Source organism: Acipenser ruthenus, chromosome 10, assembly GCF_902713425.1.
Source record: "Acipenser ruthenus chromosome 10, fAciRut3.2 maternal haplotype, whole genome shotgun sequence".
Lineage (NCBI taxonomy): Eukaryota > Metazoa > Chordata > Actinopteri > Acipenseriformes > Acipenseridae > Acipenser > Acipenser ruthenus.
The window spans coordinates 10,227,734-10,247,738 of NC_081198.1; the positions used below are offsets into that span (position 1 = coordinate 10,227,734).

Consider the following 20,005-nt stretch of genomic DNA (forward strand, 5'->3'; position numbering starts at 1 on the left):
CTGTACTAACTCTGTCACGTCTGGGCTGCAAGTGCTAGAGCTAAATAGACCGATGCGCTCATTGAGACCCTCATTATCATAATTACAGATCATTATTTGTGTGTGTTGAAAAATGTGCATTGCTGTTAAACTTACATAGGGTGCAGTGCAAAATAATTGCCTGGCCGCAATGCAATTTGAATTTTGCATACTTAAATCTACCTCTAAGTGAGCAGATGTATACAATGTATTTTGAGGGAAGTTCCAGGTGGAATTTAGGGACTCCTGCCTATTGGCATAACAAAAGTAACATTATGAACGAGAACATTTATACTGCATTGTGAATTCTTTAATTCTTTCTGATGATATGCATTTTAAAGCAACCTTGGATTGCAAATGTATTGACAATGTAAAAACTGAAAAATAGATACTCATAAAAACAAATGTTTAAGCTGTTTAAATAGAGAACTGTTGGGAAAAATCAGAGTTAAGATGATGGCAAGCTTATAACATAAAATTTATTTATAAAAAAGACCATACACAAAAAAAAGCTTGTATCGAAAGACATGGAAATAAATACACTTAAAAGGAAAATCAAAGTTCCTACATGGGTAGAGTATGGCACATACAACAATGCAAGACTAATTAATAACAACAGAAGGCATGTTTTATAATAAAAATAGTTTGGTCAGTTCTAATGAATATAACAAAATACTAACATTCATTCTTCATGATTTCAAAACACAGTTCCAGTGATTTCAAAACTCATCAAGGACAGAGGAAATCAATTTTAATCATTTGTTTCCTTCTTCATTAGCCCTCAGAGTTGCAGTAAGTCACAAGCCACAATGACATGAATCAAACTTTGTCCGAAAATAAATCCATATACCTTAATGTGGTTAAAAAAATAATAATAAAAGTACATTAAGACTACTCCACTGTGATAGGTAGTTTTTTTGTTTGTTTTATCAAATGTGCTTGCTTCTTTTTAAGAACTGAACAAGCTGAAATGTAAGACTACAAGTAAAATACATTGAGAAAGTGGTGCACACATCTGATACTGCATAGGCTGCCAAAGTGAACAGTAAGATGGGAAAGAACACAAGTTATTCACAGTACTTTATATAGGTCAAAAGATTATTTAAAAAAAATTATAGGATAACAGCACATGGTATTGTTACGGCACTAAAAAGGTGAATAGATAAGTTGAGGTTAGAGTGGGAGAAAAAGGAATGTAGATAAGGCAATATTTTTTTTTTCTTTTTTACTTTAGGCATCAGAAGAGAAGGAAGACTAGCAAAGATACCAAAGGCTTGCTTGGTAGTTAAAACACTGGGTTAATAGTTAATACTGTTTTTTCGTCACTTAATAATCTACGCCTTGGTCATTATATTGCCCGTGGTATTCATCATTATAGTTGCCTTCATACTCCTCTGGGTACTCTGCTTGGTAGTCACTGTCACTGATCTCTGAGCCGTTTGTTCCTGTTCCCTGGCTGCCGTTGGTGTGCATTACAGGCTCTGTGGGGGCGGTGCAGTATTTAGAGTCGTATACTTGCCGGCCCAGCCCGTACACGCTCATGCCCTTTTGCGAGGCCACTTTGTTGGTGCCCATCTGTAGTGAGATGGTACTGGAGTCCACTGGCTGCATCGCCACCTTCTGGTCAAAGATGTCTCTTCTGGTTCCTGGAGAAACCATTCCAGCCTGGGGATAGGAGAGACATCATTCATGAAGGGAAATAAAAAATAAATAAATAAATAAAAAGAAAGACTTGAAATGACATTTAAAAACTAGGCCAGATCATATCTTTCAATGTTTAAAATACATTGTGTAATATTTGAATTGGGCTGTTTATTTCAGTTTAAATATATGTTTCAAGTCAAGACTAAAACACACTTTTATAAAATGGCTTTCTTATCTTAGTGGGCTTTAATGTAATTTTAAAATTGCTGATTTTATATTATGTGTATGCTGTTACTTAAATCTGTGATTTAAATGGTCCGACTATGGCAGTTATATGTGCGACATACTATACAAATGTATTGTGGTTTGTTCTTTTTTTCTGTACAGTGCTTTGCGATAAAAACTAAACTTGTGTAAAAAGCGCTATATAAAAATGCAATAAATAAATAACGTGTAGAAATACTACCTGCCTGAGGCTGATGTGTTCAAGATACACACATACCTGGCTTGCCCCTTTGTTGGTTCCCATCTGTAAGCTGATGGTAGTCTGATCATATGGTTTGTCGGTCTGTGTCTTTGGGTCGTAAAGGTGTCTCCTGGTCCCATATGCAGTCATACCGGCCTGGCTAGCACACTTGTTGGTTCCCATCTGCAGTTAAGGACATAAAATAAGACTTAAGTCTAAATTGAAACAATATCTGCACAGGGGCCCAAAAGCACATAATTACACTTTACCAATCCTACACATGAGAATGGAATACCCCATAAAACAGTCTTACCTGCAGTCCAATAACACACTGACCAGCCTTCATTTTTTCTTCATCAAAACACCTTTCTTGTTTGTCTGCATATTTCACTCCAATATCAATCTTTGGATTTATGCCTTTGGTCTTCGCCTAGTAAGTTAAAATGACAATAATGATTATAAACCATCAAATCCATAAAGGCTTTGCTGAGCAGATTAACTCCAACACTACCCACATCCCAGATTAGAATGCATAACATTTTTTGAGATGGAAGACGAGAAGCATTTCTTGTCTCGATTTGTTTATTTACCAATTATTCTGAAAAGTTTTAGAAATGTTGCACATACCATACTTGCCAGGGCCAGCAGTGAGGTCTGGACTTGGGTCATGTTCCCAGACTCAAAGAGGTCATTTGCTTCAAAGATGTCATTAGGCTTCATCCCATAGGCCAGAATGGCTTTGATGAAATTCCCAAGGTTCTCCAGCTGAGAAAAAATAAACAATGCAGTCAGAACTGTGGCCCAACAGCCCAGAAACAGATATGTTTTTTTTCTTTTTTTTTATTATTAAAAAACATGTTTAAATCAGTTATGTCATCAATACAGAGCTTTTTAATAGTTTTGGTCTTCAGCTCATTATCAGTAAAGCAAACTGGGGTGTGAGTGAGTGAGTGAGTGAGTGAGTCTGCATTTTGTTTTTTTTATGTCTTTTCTTTCTGACATGATAAACCGGCAGAGGAGCAGATTATTAAGATTATTAAGATTATTTTTCAAAAATATATTGAGTGGATCTCATTAAAAAAAATGGTCCACTTTGAAGTTAATGAGGTTTGTACATGCATGCATTTCTTACCATATGCCAGTTAAGTTGAGAATGGTTAATTTTCTTCACCGATCCAGGCTGAAGTTTGTTTATCAATCTAGTTTAAAAAAAAAAAAAAAAAATGTATATATTATATATACAGTGCCTTGCAAAAGTATTCAGACCCCTGACCAATTCTCTCATATTACTGAATTACAAATGGTACATTGAAATTTCGTTCTGTTTGATATTTTATTTTAAAACACTGAAACTCAAAATCAATTATTGTAAGGTGACATTGGTTTTATGTTGGGAAATATTTTTAAGAAAAATAAAAAACTGAAATATCTTGCTTGCATAAGTATTCAACCCCTGTGCTGTGGAAGCTCCCAGTTTACACCGATGAAAGAAATTGCCCTAACGAGGACACAGTTACCTTACCATTGGCCTCCACCTGTGAACCATTAAAGTTGCTGTCACATTTTCTGGATAAAAACCCCACTGTTGAAGGATCATTGGTCAGGCTGTGAATCTGAAGGAAAATGAAGACCAAAGAGCATTCAACAGAAGTTAGAGATAAAGTAATACAAATGCATAGATTAGGGAAAGGGTACAAAATAATATCCAAGTGTTTGGATATCCCAGTGAGCACAGTTGGATCAATAATCAGGAAGTGGAAGCTGCATCACACCACCCAGGCACTGCCAAGAAAAGGCCGTCCCTCAAAACTCAGCGCTCAAACAAGAAGGAGACTTGTGAGAGAAGCCACAGAGAGGCCAACAATCACTGTGAAGGAGCTACAGAGTTCAGTGGCTGGGAGTGGAGTAATGGTGCACCAGTCAACCATATCAAGAGCTCTGCATAACACTGGCCTGTATGGGAGGGTGGCAAGAAAGAAGCCGTTACTCAAAAAGTACCATCTGAAAGCACGTCTGGAGTTTGCCAGAAAGCATGAGAGTGACCCAGCTGCGATGTGGGAAAAGGTTATGTGGTCAGATGAGACCAAGATAGAGCTTTTTGGCCAAAACTCAAAGCACTATGTGTGGCGCAAACCTAACACTGCCCATGCCTCAAGACACACCATCCCTACAGTGAAGTATGGTGGTGGCAGCATCATGCTGTGGGGATGCTTCTCATCAGCAGGGACTGGGCATCTTGTTAAAATTGAAGGAAGAATGGATGGAGCAAAATACAGGGAAATACTGCAAAAGAACCTGCTTCAGTCCGCTAAAAAACGGAAGCTTGGGAGGAAATTCACCTTTCAGCAGGACAATGATCCCAAGCACAAGGCCAAAGCAACATTGGAGTGGCTCAAGAACAAAAAGGTGAATGTCCTACAATGGCCCAGTCAAAGTTCTGATCTCAATCCCATTGAGAATCTGTGGCACTATTTGAAAATTGCGGTCCACATGCGTCGTCCAACCAACCTGAACAACCTGGAGCACTGTGTGCAAAGCTGGTACATACTTACCCCAAAAGACTTAAAGCTGTTATTGCAGCGAAAGGTGGCTCTACGAAATATTAATGTGTGGGGCTTCAATACTTATGCAAGCAAGATATTTCAGTTTTTTATTTTTCTTAAAAATATTTCCCAACATAAAACCAATGTCACCTTACAATAATTGATTATGAGTTTCAGTGTTTTAAAATAAAATATCAAACAGAACGAAATTTCAATGTACCATTTGTAATTCAGTAATATGAGAGAATTGGTCAGGGGTCTGAATACTTTTGCAAGGCACTGTATATAGTTTACCAATTGCATCTATATAATATACCTATCTTACCAATGTCTCTAGTTATATACCCAATATGTAAATTGACAGACAGAAGTTTTAATTTATTTTTAAATGTGTTAAATTCCAGTTGGAAGAAATATTAAGGTCCTACTACATCTACCATGTACTGTTTTGTATAGAATATGAGTTGTTACCAGTGTATAACATTTGTGAAAAAGATTAACAAGTTAGGTTGTGGTGTATGGAGGTAACATAGCTCAGCGAGACAACAGTGCTCTATATACTCACTTGCAGAGGATAACCCCGTCCTTCAGGCCCTTCTGGAAGTTTTCCCCCCCGATCTGCATGCCAGTGACGTCCTCAATCCAAACACGCAGCTCCTCCTCCTTCTGGTAGTCATATTTTTGAGCTATCTATGGGCAGAAAATAAAACTAAATTAGTGGCTCCCAACCAATGCAGAGTTCAGTTCTCTAATTTTTTTGTTTTTAACCTTCAACAGGTTATCCATTTCATGTCCAACTGAGAAATTGGAGGTGCTAAAAAATAAATATTTTATTCAGAACCTACTCACCCAATACAAAACCTTTTAGTTTGTTAATCTTTTTGGTTACTGAAACTAACAGTTATTATATTGTACTGTTTTGCACAATTGCAATAAAAGAATATTGAGGTACAAGGTAATTAAATGTTCATCTACCGTTACTCTCTCTTTTAAAAACTGCCACTCCCAGTACAAGCCACAACAGATCAGGGCTCAGCACAATGAACAGATGGGATTGGTTTAAAAAAATTTTTTTTATAATAAATTGTTCCATTTCACAGTAACAGGGTATTTCCACCCAAGACTTAAGTAGGCATTTGATACATTACCAAATTACAGAAGCACACTAAGCTTTGTAAAATTCCTGGATATCTCCAAAGCTGCCACATGCCAATCACCTATTTTTTAAAAACGTAGAAACAAGACTGTATTACTGGACTATGAGTTTAAAGGACAATTAATCTTTATCTCTCCACTCAACCAAGAATGCTGCAGTTTTATCCAGTCAGTCCTGGAAACATCTGATTCCTCAATGAACATTTTTGTATGTATTTATTATAAACTTTTTTCCTTTACAGTATATACCTAGCATTACCTTAGAGTGAAATTGAATCTTCTCATCACTAAAGATTATCTCTATTGCTTTTTTATTCTACCTATACAGTATTATGTGTTAATGCATAGTTTAAATATAAAATGTATGATAAGCGAGTGACAGGTTCACAAGCTTACCGGTTTTATTATAATTAGCTTAAACAGTACTACTCACTTTCAGGGTTTGGCTTATTCACTGAAATACGGATTATTATCCAATTGCCAATGAGGTACAGTGCCCTACCCCAGAGGCTCGCCCTTTTGTAGTGCAGGTGGGTTGAAAGCCACCGCCATAGAATTGCAGATTAAGGACTTCAATAAATTTAAAAAAAAAAAAGCTCATGTGTTGGAGACAGGCTGTCTGCTCTCTTCAACACTCCCACCAAGGACAGATCTGCTACTCAAGGACAGTCTGTCACTTCTGATATACTTAAATTACACACCAGATTTCTATAGACTGGAACACGATCAGTTCCTATCCTTTTTACCAATATTATTCCCTTGTTAAGATTTTTATTTTTTAGAACCAAAATTAGTTTTGAGGTCATTCATAGTTGTATATTTGGGTAGTCACAGAACCTCCCGTTGTCCCAGCAGGAAAAGGAAAATTCTCATTATGGAACACATTTTACTCATTAGTGACTATGTTGGAAAAATCCTATTACCTCTGACCCAGAACTATATCAATCATAAGTCAAGGCATTTGGGTCATTTACCAAAGGAGAATTTAAGGACAACGTGCCTCCAAAATGAACCAAGCTGCTGACACTTTCTTTTGGACTTCCGAATCTGCTGGATCATACAAATGCTTTCACATCTGTTAAAATACAATTACGCATAAAAAGAAAAGCACACATCTTATCCCTTACCCACTATAGATGTACCCACAAAGAATTGCAATAGCACCTATCAATACAAACACAGCTTGATTCAATTTGGACACAATACCTTCCTTAAAAAGATGTGTCTACTAATGTACAAATACTGCAACACTAAATGATTAACTAAAAAGTACCATCTGGGTACCTAAGGGTACAACTCTCCCCCTCACTTCAAAAACGCATCTGGTTGTAGTTCCCAGAACTTGAATGTAGATAACACGAAATATATTGCATGTACAACACTGCTGATTAAATGCATTTATACAGAGCATTCAATATCGAAACAGTCAAGGTATTAGGCAGCTGTTTTGGTATGTTTTTTTTTTTCTTTTTCTACCTTCTTCACTTTGTATGCTTAGTTTGGCTGCTGATGAAAGGCTTCCACGACATTCAGGAACTTGGAGGAGTGGTTGTAGAAACTATCAACATGAGAAACAAAATCCTCTTATCCCACACAGAAGAATCTTCTTCATGCGCAGGATCCAACAAACAATTTGCAAAACTCTAAGGGTTAATCCCCAAAGATTCCCAGCAATGTCATGTTCCAAATTTGAAGAACATAGCAGAAGAGTAACTTTACATTGATAAATTATATGCTTGCATATTATTATTGTTTATTCCTTAGCAGACGCCCTTATCCAGGGCAACTTAGTCATAAACAAATACATTTCAAGAATCACAGTACAAGTAATAATACAATTAAGAGCAAGATAAATACAATGACTTTGGTTCTAGCAAGTACAAGTATGACAAAATACGATTCAATAATGGAGAAGAAAACAGAGTCAGTGATAGTTGCATCAGGATATAAATAAATACAAAATACAAAATATAATGCACTTTTAATACAAGTAACCAACAATACACATTGTGTCATATTAAGTACTTTGTACTAAATAGACACCATAGTAACATGACTGACTTACCAGCACCACCAGCACTGTAATGACATGAACTTGGTCCCTGAAAACGCTGGCTCATTTATCTGTGCTACTAGACATTATCAGTGGTAACCCAATAGTGGCCTTCTACACAGCGACAGCTTGGCTTGCAATCAAGATTTGTATCTCCTAATTCCATGCCTGCCTACCTGTGTTCTGTTCTGTATGTGTCACTGTTTGTGCTTTAAAATCTCAAACAGATGCCATAGACCTGTTAAAAGAGTGTTAGTCTTTAATAAAAAAATAGTCTATACAGTATATAAAACCAATCTTTAATTCTGCTTTAGTCAATAATGCAACTTCGTTGTCAGATTCAATGGGGCAGTATCTGTTTCATGGGGTAGGGTGGTATTTTACATATATCCTGTGTTCTTGTACACAGCTCAAGCTGCAATTCAAAATTCTTAAAGCTTTAGGACAATAAATACTATGCACACTACAAAGAGCCAGTGTAAACATGAAGCTTTGACAAGAATCTTGTTTAAACATTTGTCTGTTGGATTTAGCTATGAAGAGTGTTGGCATAATATGAGAGCTTCAAACCACAGGACAAAGGGGGGGAAGATGTATCTAGAAGAAAGCAGATGATTCATTTGAACATCTGTCACTGCATCCTATAAGCATTACTGTCATCACCCTGCAACTTGGCACTCAGGTGGACAGACGTCTCAAACAAGAGAGCACATACAGTATCGAGTACATTTAAGATATTTATATTTTCAATGCCTTACAAATAAAAAAAAAGTATCCAAAAATGGATAATAGGTAAAGTCAGATAGACCAAAAATATAATAACTCAATATTGGTGAATGATTGCAAACATCATAAATACATGATTTGAAAGAGTTACTGAATCATGGGCAAATGTTTTGCATCACCCTATAGAATTAACTAATTTTGCTTCATAAAGTTGAATGAAACCTGCTGAATGATGTTACGTTAACATATTGAATTACATACCGCTTTATAGTTTTCCATATACTTGATGAAAAACTGACAAACTGAAAAATGTGACATTTAGAAATCTAACATGAAATACTGTACTATTGTCTTGATTTTGTAGTTTCTTTGATTACATGATGTTAAATAAAAAATATCTAAATTGTTCATGTAAGATAGATAGATAGATAGATAGATAGATAGATAGATAGATATTTCAGGGGGCTTTTGTTGAGGCTGTGAGGATAGAACAGAGGAAGCAGAAACAAGCTTGTTAGTGGGACAGAGGGGAACAAAGAGAGCCCGGACTTAGGATAGAAGGCAAGCCGATGGCCCAGTCTTAGAGGCGGGCTTGGAGGGGCCCTGACTTTTTATATTTATTATTATTATTATTATTATTATTATTATTATTATTATTATTATTATTTTCTCAATCCTAAAATTCTAGGTGATGCAAAACTTTTGGCCATAGCTGTACACAAGGCATTTGAAGCTACATAGGGCCATATTTTCAAAGCGTTTACTGCAGTCTAATTAACTTTTTTTTTTTTTTTTTTTTTAAACAGAGAAATTTATATGAATGTTGCCAAATGAGAAACAAACAACTTGGAAGACTTTCACCTCATTGTTTGGTTCTGGCTTTGTTCTCTATCCAAAAAATAGGAGTTCATTAAAGATTGGAGTAAAATCTTTGAAAATATAGCCTTTGCTCTTTAATAAACCAACATTCAAAGTAAACCAAGTAGTCATTAACACGCGCTTTCTATAGGAGCTGGGTATTCCCTGCTCTCCGTGCATATAGAGATCATTTCCTTCTAGCAGACAGTCTCTAGGAAGAGAGCCAAAAATATTTTTCCACTCAATGTTATCGTCAAACTCTTGCTTTTAAAGAGAAATCCGGAAAGCCATGGCTTCATCCCGCAGGAATCAAACCCCAGACGCAGCCCCCCAAAGTATTTCCTGCTGACTGCACAGAAACAAGGGAACATCTGGAGAACAAGCTAAGAAATGACACAGAAGCTACAAATGGCTTCCATTTCAACAAGTAAAGGTATAAATTTAAACACTGCCTCTGTGTATGACACCCAGTGCTCTTACTATTGTAGTAAAACAAACACAGAGGAGAGCTGATTAATGTAAAACAATTTGAGTAGTAAAATGAAGTCTGCATGATTACAGAATTTCAACCACAGAACCCAACTCTGACCGGTTTTATTTCTTGAAGGAACACTGTGTCATGTGTAATTTGTACCAACAACCCAATTATCAGGATAGTAGCCAAAAGGTTCAGTTGTATTGTGTTTGCAATTTCTTTTATGCCTGCTGTCACAAAAACTAACTACCCAGACAATGAACTTGTAGCATGCATTGTTTCCTAACAAAATATCAGTCACCAAGATGAAATATCTTTAAACCTCAAAAAATAATCTTTGAGAACTTGTACCTCAAGGCTTATAATTAAAAGAACCCAACAATCAACTACAATGAACAGCATGCAAATTCCCTGCAAACTAAAGGATTACTGCAGACTCCTAAAAAGTATTTTGTTCACTGCTCATGTTGGAACCTCCACCAAATTTTCCCCAGTCATTCCAGATGTATCATAAATGTTTGTATAATACCCTCCATGCTGTATTTAGTAGGGTCTGGATGAGGTAATGGCCTATAGAGACAGTGTATCAATTGGCACTTCAGTACATCTCTGCTATATAGATCAGCTTTTATCTGCTGGTAAAAACCAATTTGGAGGGTTTTTAGCCATATTCATAAGAACTGCAACAGATTAACCATCACATGAAAGCTACAGGACTATGGGCTCTCTCCTAGTAATTTATTAATAGCAGGAATTTGTAAAGGCTATGGTGCTGTTAGACCGACTTGACAGAGTGAAACGTAACCTTTCAAGATTCTATTTCAGTTGTTAAAATAATGAGGATACAAAGTGCTAAACAAGCCTTTCACAATTAATGCAGCTGGTATTTATGAATAATTAACATGCCTTGGAGCTTCAGTTCCTGCCAGTGCTGCTCAACAGACCTGATAATGTAGTAATAGAGGGGATTTGTGCTTGATTCAACATCTGGTATAGTTCACCGGCCCTTTCCCTCCTCTCTTTTCGAAACTTACAAAACTGATAGGCCAGTGGGTAAAGTCCATGGCTTGTAACCAGAAGGTTACCGGTTCAAATCCCACCTCTGTCACTGACTTACTCACTGTGTGACCCTGAGCAAGTCACTTAACCTCCTTGTGCTCCATCCTGTGGAGGAGATGTTAAATCAATGTAAGTGACTTTGCATATAATGCACAGTTCACAGCCTACCTCTGTAGAGTGCTTTATGATGGTGGTCCACTATGAAAGGCGCTATATAAAAATAAATATATTATTATTATATTTATTAATACCAAAATGTATATGCCCTACTGTATATCTATGTCCCGCTCCAGTGCATACCATTTCACCATGATGTGCCTACATTATTTCCAAACAGTTGCTGGTAAAACTGTCACAACCTGTACTTCTATCACTATTCATTTTAGGTGTGGATGCTTACCTGTAATTGTGACTTCAGTGATCAGTTAGAATAGTCCAACACAAAACTATGACGACTCCCAAGATGTCAAGGGCCTTGTAATTCCTTTAGGTTCTAAAATATTGCTCTTTTTTTTTTTCACTAGGGAAACAATGATTTTATTGAGTCTCGGTGATGTCATATGCCACTAGAATTGGTCTGTTCCCAGCACACACTTCCCAAACACTATTTGCGCCACAGTTAGTCATATTGTGTCAGCCTGCTTTGAGCTCGCCTGCAGGAGCCCTGAATGTGCCACTTTGGAGAACTGGAATATCAAGCAATGAAAGGCTTTAAACATGATCTCATTTAGGAAAATATCTGCTCTAAATTGACCTAATGCGTTATGGAGCTTTACTGAGAGCTTTCCATTATGTAGAGTTCAACAATGAACTTTCCTAAAATTGAATTATTACAAATACTTTGGCATTAAGATAATCCAGAATACTTCAATACTTTTTGTGCCATACGACTTTTTTTCATAAGACTACTACTATTTTAGAATCTGTTTTATTTATAGAGGTTAAAAAATCTCAGCAGGGATAACAGATCACATGATTGATATCCAAAACCTGTGCATAATGTATTCTTATGTAAATACAGCATTCATAAGCACAGTTTTAGAATATGGTTCTAAAAGCTTGAAACCAACCTACAGCTATGGCCAAAGGTTTTCCATCACCTAGAATATTATGGATTGAGACATAATAAAAAATAAACTATATGAACATAATTTAGTTCTTTTTGACATCATATAATCAAAGAAACTACAAAATGATATTGCAAAGGTCTACCGGAAGCCATAATAGTAGTACAGTATTTCATGTTAGATTTCACATTTTTCAATTTGTCCGTTTTTTGTTATCTATATGGAAAACGATATGTAACTTAATATGTTAACTTAACATTATTCTGCAGGTTTCATTCGACTTTATGAAGCAAAATTAGTTAATTCTATAGGGTGCTACTAAAAATATGTTTAAAGGTTAGTTTGCGATTACTGGTCTAGCATTTTATTTAAAGTATTTGCTTTTAAAAACAGCAGATGCCATGTATCATCAGGGGCAGTCTTCTCCCACACCCTCACAACAATATAGAGTTCAATAACCTTGAGCCAAACATTAGCCTCGTCCTGACCCTCTCGGGCTTCCTTCAGCCTTTACCACATATTTATCTGTACTAAGCCCACAATAATGGTTTTGGGAAACCACTTCCATGCCTAGTTTTCAGAGGCAGTACAGGCTTAAACCTTGATCATACGTATGTGTGAATCTGTACAGAGACACTCTGGCTAGCTTGAAACTGGAATGGTTTTTTTTTTGTTTTGTTTTTTTAAATGTCAGCCGATTGTATTTAATAATCTAATCCGTGCTAATGGCATTCAAACAGTGTACTTAGCGAGCTTGGGAGGAATGCACTACAGGCCTTTAACTTCACTGCCTTGTTATGTTACTAACTACCAATGCAATGTCTCTTCTCACAGCCATTTTTCAAAGGTTGATGTCTGAATGGGACTCCATTCACAGTCCCCTGGCTAGTGTCCAAGCAGCAATTTAGCAACCACATGAGAAACATGAGCAGATCAGAGATCACTGCAGCAACAAGCACACATTTTGGAAAGCCGCAGATGGATGCATCCATTTATTATCATTTCTTTTGAAGAAATTGCCTTTATCCTTTCACAAAACAATTATACATTCCTAACTAAAGACTATTTAATTACCTGCTAAACATGTACAGAAAAAAAGAAACACAAACACACAATAAAGACTTAAAAGTCACTTTCCAGGAAAATGCTGCTGCTGTGTTTCAGTGATCTGCCATCTGACCACATACAAATCAAAAGCGTGCATGTGAATAGCCCCATTGATCAACTGTTTAGTCAATTCCAAATCCTATGCAATACAATAATGTTCAAATTTAAATGTTAGTTTTTTTTTGTTTGTTTTTTTTTAAAATGTATGTTTTCTGAATATCTTCTGAAATCCTATTTGGGGTTCACATTGGAGGTGTTAATTTATAGTTCAGTGTTTCATCTTTCAGTCCTGCCCTAGGGATTAGGTGGCAACATGCCACCTTCCTCAATGATTAAAGCTTTTTCTGAACCTCTTTATTCATCAATTTGTAAAATTCTTCTTCCAGCTGAATATTAAACTTCCGACTAAAGAAAGAGCCTACTGCTTCATCCTCTTTGCACACTATACTGTAGTTTACCAATTACTTAACCCTACTGTAATTAAGATTATGCCTATATTTATGTTTCTCTCCATACTCACTATTGCCCACCAAAGAGTACTTGTGTGTTCCAAGAGCTGATCTCTATCAAAAAAGACAGAGAGCTTTTCTTTATTAGGAGCTGGTGACAAGAACCATGAAATGATACGCTGGCTTCCCAGCTCACGTCAAGGTTACCTTAAGTATTATTTGATAGTGATAAAGACTTGATATTAAGAATAAGGGAATTAAATTGGAAAAGTATGAAATCAAAAAACAAAGCGAGTTCTTCAAAGACGGACCTTCTTGCAAGGTTCAATTGACATGTAAACTCACATACAGTTCCTAAATGACTACATCATTGCATTTCATTTTCCATTCAGTCTTCATACATCACAGAGAATTGGTTCGACTGTTGGCAAATCCACAAAAAGATTTCCATTTAATAAAGACTATATGCTTTCCAGCCGGCTGGCAACTACTGTGAAAAATACTTGGATTTAGGGAACTCATTTATAGAAAAGAAAGCGAATAATGTAAATTGTAAGGCCCATTCCTCCACTCTCTTCAGTACCTGTCAAAAACATGAAGGCCATCGTGGGACAACTAATAAAATCCTGTATGTTAAACACTGGCCAAACAGATGAAGAACGAATTCCTGAAGAAGGAATCTATGAAGAAGACCTAGGAGTTTATGTTGCCTCAAATGTCTTCATCTAGACAATGTGGGGAAGCTATAAAAAAAGCCAACAAGATGCTCGGATATATTGTGTGAAGTGTTGAATTTAAAACAATGGAAGTAATGTTAAAACTTTACAATGCATTAGTAAGACCTCACCTAGAATATTGTGTTCAGTTCTGGTCACCTCGTTACAAAAAGGATATTGCTGCTCTAGAAAGAGTGCAAAGAAGAGCAACCAGAATTATCCTGGGTTTAAAATGTATGCAGACATGCTAAAAGAATTGAATCTATTCAGTCTTGAACAAAGAAGACTACGCGGTGATCTGATTCAAGCATTCAAAATCCTAAAAGGTATAGACAATGTCGACCCAGGGGACTTTTTTGACCAGAAAAAAAGAAACAAGGACCAGGGGTCACAAATGGAGATTAGATAAAAGGGTATTCAGAACAGAAAATATAAGACACTTTTTTACACAGAGAATTGTGAGGGTCTGGAACCAACTCCCCAATAATGTTGTTGAAGCTGACACCCTGGGATCATTCAAGAAGCTGCTTGATGAGATTCTGGGATCAAAAAGCTACTAACAACCAAACGAGCAAGATGGGCTGAACGGCCTCCTCTCGTTTGTAAACTTTCTTATGTTCTTATACATTTTTCCATAATCAGATTTGGAGGTTTTCAATACATATTATATACAAATATTTATTAGATGAAACAAGCCGCTAACTGAAAGTGCTCTGGAGCCAATGCTTTGTGATCATTGTTTGTTAACAGTAAACCAGAAACTTGATTTAGAAAAATCTTTGCATCATTTCTACTGTATCTGCTCATACAAATGTAAAGGAAAAAAGATCCAATTTACCCAACACTTTAGTTAAAAACTAGGACTTTTAAGGCCTAATTTACATCATTTATCAGAATCTTTTTTTAGCCAGTATGTCAAGTTTTGCTGTCATATGTGAAGGTACTGGTACTTTAAAGAGAGAAACTTTGTAATGTTTCCATGGGGCTGGCCTTGTTCTGTGCATGAGCAGCAGAGATCCCTACTCCCAGAAAAATGAGACGTGGCAAGTTTGGCATTTTCTGTTAACTGAGCAATTGCTTCTTGTTATGCGATTACTATTTCCTGGTGGGCAGCAGCTTAGTCACATGTGGTCTCTGCTCCTACAGTAGTAGCTCCCAGAATACCCATTAAAAGAATACCATTTGATTGTCTGGCTCTTATCTTGCTGTGAACTGTTTTTGTTAAGACATTTCTTTCTGCACCCAGACTCTGATAATCTCAACCTCTGACTCACTATTATTCTACTGTTTGCCTGTTGCACTTAAGAATTTGCTTTGCGCACACTTATGCTGGGACACCAAAATAATGATATTTCAATATCTGGCGCATTTTATATATTAATAAAATGCATACTACTTTGCGAAAATTAATCACATTAAATTAATCACATTAATCACAAAAAACATTTATATTTAGTTACATCTTGTAAATTGTAGAGCTTTTTAAAATCTAGGAACTACAATATACCCTATAGTACAGCTTTAATTTGTTTTTTGAATTACATCAATTAAGCACTTACATTCACAGAAACGTACATAAAATCTTGTACTCCTATTTTAAAATACCTAATCCAGTATAACTTTATCCAACGTGTATAGTAAAAAAAAAAAAAAAGACCCCCCCCCCCCCCCCCCAAAAAAAAAAGAGTGCACCCCCACAACTAGCTACACTGCTTGCCTAGTGGGGGCTTCCTCAGAAAGAATGGTGATGTAATGTTTCGGGAATGCGATAAGGAAGGAGAATAGGGCTTTTCTCCCCCCATCCACTGTATAGAGCAAAGGTTTTGTTGTCGACGTTTTAAAAGGTTTGACCTAACTGAACACCATATCAGCAAAGATACTGTATTATAGAATATTTTTTGGTCCCATAATTTTAATGAGAACTTCAGAGCAAAATACCGCAATAATGTTAAGTACAGAGATTCTGGGATCAACTTTTTTGCTAAAGTTTGTTCTTAGAAAGCAAACTATTCTTGAAAAAATAAAGGGTGTTTGTAAATGGTTTTGAAAACAGAAGCCCTTCCATTCTAAATGGAGATCGGGCATAAAAATTCTAGATCACTGTGAAGATGGGGTTTCTGTAATTTTTACTGCGTTTTGTAATTTGAACAATGGCCTGGTAATTGGGTTCATGCACAGCTTAGACTGGGCCTGATCCTTTGAACAGACAACTATATTATATATTGTTGGTACTGATATTGATTAATGACATTGATTTCAATTTGTGTTCTCAGCACACGCCATGATTTACCGTTGTATAGTGAGAAAATGTGATGGTTTGGGGTTAATCCATCACCATATATATATATATATATATATATATATATATATATATATATATATATATAATTTGTTTCTATGGTGAACTGTATACTTAACAATATACATTGTCTCCTTTTTAACCACTTCTCTGTATGTTTATTTCATTATTTATTTATTTTTCTTGCCGCCCTCGCACAAAGTCAACAAAGGAGAGCACAACAGTCACTGGACTCTCTGAGCAGCATTCATATACCACAGAGGTTTACAAATTGAACTTGGTGTAAAACTATTAAAAAAAAAAAAAAAAAAAAGGAGTTGACAGGAATCGTTTTAAATACTCACAAAAATGAATTAACGTTAATAAAGTAAAAGAACAATAAAATGCTCTAGGTGTCCTGGATCAACCCTTACAACAGCTTCGGAGTCTCGCATCAGAAACCAGGACAATTGTAAGGCTAAAACTAGCAGCACGATCACATAGTTACACGGCCCGCACAAAAAAAAAAAAAAAAATCAAAATGTACAGTTTTCAAACGCAAAATAAGCAATAGGATTCATATCAAAACCGTTACTTTCATTAAAATAAACTCCATTCTGACGCTTTTCAAATACGCGTTGCTACTTCAAGAGGAAATGTACGACGTTCTCTCTCCCCTGCTCCATTCTGAGCACCCATTAGTTCAAAATAAATAAATCTCAGTTGATGTGGACTTCAATTCCCTTTTTTTCTTACCTTGCTTTTTACTTCGGCAGATAAACCGTAGGCTGGTCCCCTGTTAAACTGAGTCATTTTTCTTTTGTTGCAAGTTTGAGGGAAAACTGTCAATATTCAAATACAATTTATTCCTCCTTTTGATTTAAACGATTATATAGGATCCGTACGCTTGCCGTTCTTGCACTATCCGGCTCTCCTATCCCGGTTACTTATTTCAGCAGATTAGAGAAAGTTCTAGATCATTTTTCGAGCCGAAAAACTCTCAAGTGAGTTGACAGACGCATCAAACCAATCAGAGCCAGTGATTTTGCATACCCTCTCTCTTTGTTGTGTAAGAAGCTCCTGAATACGTAGTTACCGTGTGAGTTACAATAAAGAATGGATAGGGGGAAGAAAACTATTATTAATAAAACCCTACACAGTGTTATATTCTAGAGATATTAATACTGCTGAACTACATAATACATTGTTAGTTAAAAAAAAAAAAGTACGAGTCAGTTTTACGCAGGTTGTATTCATTTATTTATTTTTATTTATTTTTTTGTCGTGAAAAACCAAAAAACAAAACATTGTAAATGTACATGTAGTATAGGTATATTTCGAAATAGCATTTTCTTTGGGTTTTAAATATGCAGAACCTGTTTATCTACCGTGAAGTTACATGAACATGCATTAAAACGTGGCAGATGAAAAGACTAAATTATTGGGTTACTAACACCATTCAGCAGTACTGTAGCTGATAGCTGCAAATGTTATTAAATGGGTGCCTGGTATTTTTAATATAAACTATTACTTCTGTATTCTGGAGAAAACACTGTTAGTCTTTAGATTTATCACGTCCTGCTTATTAAAAATATACACACATAAGAAATTACTTTGAACTGAAAACTATAATAACCGTTAGAGTCCATCCTGCCTTTATTACACATACGCAAATAGACTTAATGAATAATAATATTTAACTCTAGTACACCCCCTCAGATTCCACAAACACTTCTGGATGGTTTCACAGACCCCCTGATTAGCACTACCATCTCTGCTATTGTTGTCAGGTGACATTGAAGTCACCATCCCAACTCATTCTTGCCGTGCTCATTGGGTCTAGGTGAAAATTCTGACCAGGGCAGTACATATATATATACTACCGGTCAAAAGTTTTAGAACACCCCCATTTTTCCAGTTTTTATTGAAATTTAAGCCATTCAAGTCTAGTGAATAACCTGAAATGGTACAAAGGTAAGCGGTAAACTGCCAGAAGTTAAAAAAAAAAAGTTTAGGTTACCAAAAACTGAAAAATAATGTACATTTCAGAGTTATACAAAAAGGCCTTTTTCAGGGAACAAGTAATGGGTTAACAACGTACAGCTGTTCTGCAGCAATGGAAGTAAATTAAGCCTTGAAAGTTGATGCTAACAATTCCTACAGGTGTCCCAACTTTTGTTGATTACTTACAAACCCTCTGTCTGAATAAAAGCAGTGTTGGAACAGACTGTGTTACTACACCCTCTTAAGCATTATTTGGACAGTATTGTACTGCAGGAAGTAGTACATTGCTCTCATAATGGCGAGAAAAAGGCAATTAACAAAGGAAGACAGACAGACCATTATAACCCTTAAAAGTTTAGGTCTTTCCTTTAGAAAAATTGCAAAGAAAGCCAAGGTGTCAGTGAGTACAGTTTCCTACACCATCAAAAGGCACTTGGAAACTGGAGGAAACCCTGACAGGAAGAGGTATGGCAGACCCAAAGCCACAACAGAATCAGAAGACAAGTTTCTGAGAGTCAACAGCTTGCGTGATAGGCGGCTCACAGGACAACAGCTTCAAGCACAGCTTAACACTGGTCAAAGTAAGCAAGTCTCAGTTTCAACTGTGAAGAGAAGACTTCGAGCTGCAGGTTTGACAGGTCGAGTGGCAGTAAGAAAGCCATTGCTAAGATGGCAAAATAAGAAAAAGAGGCTTGCCTGGGCCATGAAGCACCGCCAGTGGACTACTGAAGACTGGAAGAAGGTCTTATGGACCGATTGAATCAAAATTTTAAATCTTCGGTTCATCACGCAGGGTTTTTGTACGCCGTCGAGTAGGCGAAAGGATGGTTCCTCGGTGTGTGACACCAACTGTCAAACATGGAGGAGGAAGTGTGATGGTCTGGGGCTCTTTTGCTGGATCCAGAGTCGGCAACTTGCACAGAGTGAGTGGCACCCTGAACCAAAACTGCTACCACAGCATTTTGCAGCGCCATGCAATACCTTCTGATATACGCCTAGTTGGTCAGGGGTTCATCCTACAGCAAGATAATGACCCAAAACATACCTCCAGGCTATGTCAGAACTACCTTAGAAGAAAAGAACAAGACGGTAGGCTTCAAATCATGGAATGGTCAGCACTGTCTCCAGACTTAAACCCCATCGAGCTGGTTTGGGATGAACTGGACAGAAGGGTGAAAGCAAAGCAACCTACAAGTGCAACACATTTGTGGGAACTTCTGCAACAGTGTTGGGAAGAACTTTGCGAACAATATTTGATTTCCATTGTAGAAAGAATGCCACGAGTGTGTTCGGCTGTTATATCTGCAAAAGGTGGCTACTTTGATGAGTCAAAAATTTAGATTAAATTTTGTTAAACAAAACAATTCCATAATTTCTTTTTTATCTC

General features: G+C 36.5%; 1 protein-coding gene across 2 annotated transcripts in view; it reads right to left on the bottom strand.

Moving 5' to 3' along the window:
• Positions 1-477: 477 nt before the first annotated feature.
• The window catches only part of LOC117400493 (calponin-3-like), a 39,526-nt gene continuing 19,998 nt past the window's right edge, over positions 478-20,005 (bottom strand). Inside the window, exons 1-7 of one of the 2 annotated variants that reach the window (XM_034000546.3) lie at positions 17,371-17,659; positions 5,237-5,361; positions 3,261-3,327; positions 2,756-2,893; positions 2,442-2,558; positions 2,165-2,311; positions 478-1,683 (exon numbers count right to left, since the gene is read on the bottom strand). In XM_034000546.3, coding sequence (XP_033856437.3) covers positions 1,345-1,683; positions 2,165-2,311; positions 2,442-2,558; positions 2,756-2,893; positions 3,261-3,327; positions 5,237-5,361; positions 17,371-17,427 — 990 coding nt within the window. In that variant the 5' untranslated portion in view covers positions 17,428-17,659 and the 3' untranslated portion in view covers positions 478-1,344. Of the gene's footprint in view, positions 1,684-2,164; positions 2,312-2,441; positions 2,559-2,755; positions 2,894-3,260; positions 3,328-5,236; positions 5,362-17,370; positions 17,660-20,005 lie in introns of those variants that run through there. The other variant, XM_059031702.1, reaches the window with a different exon arrangement.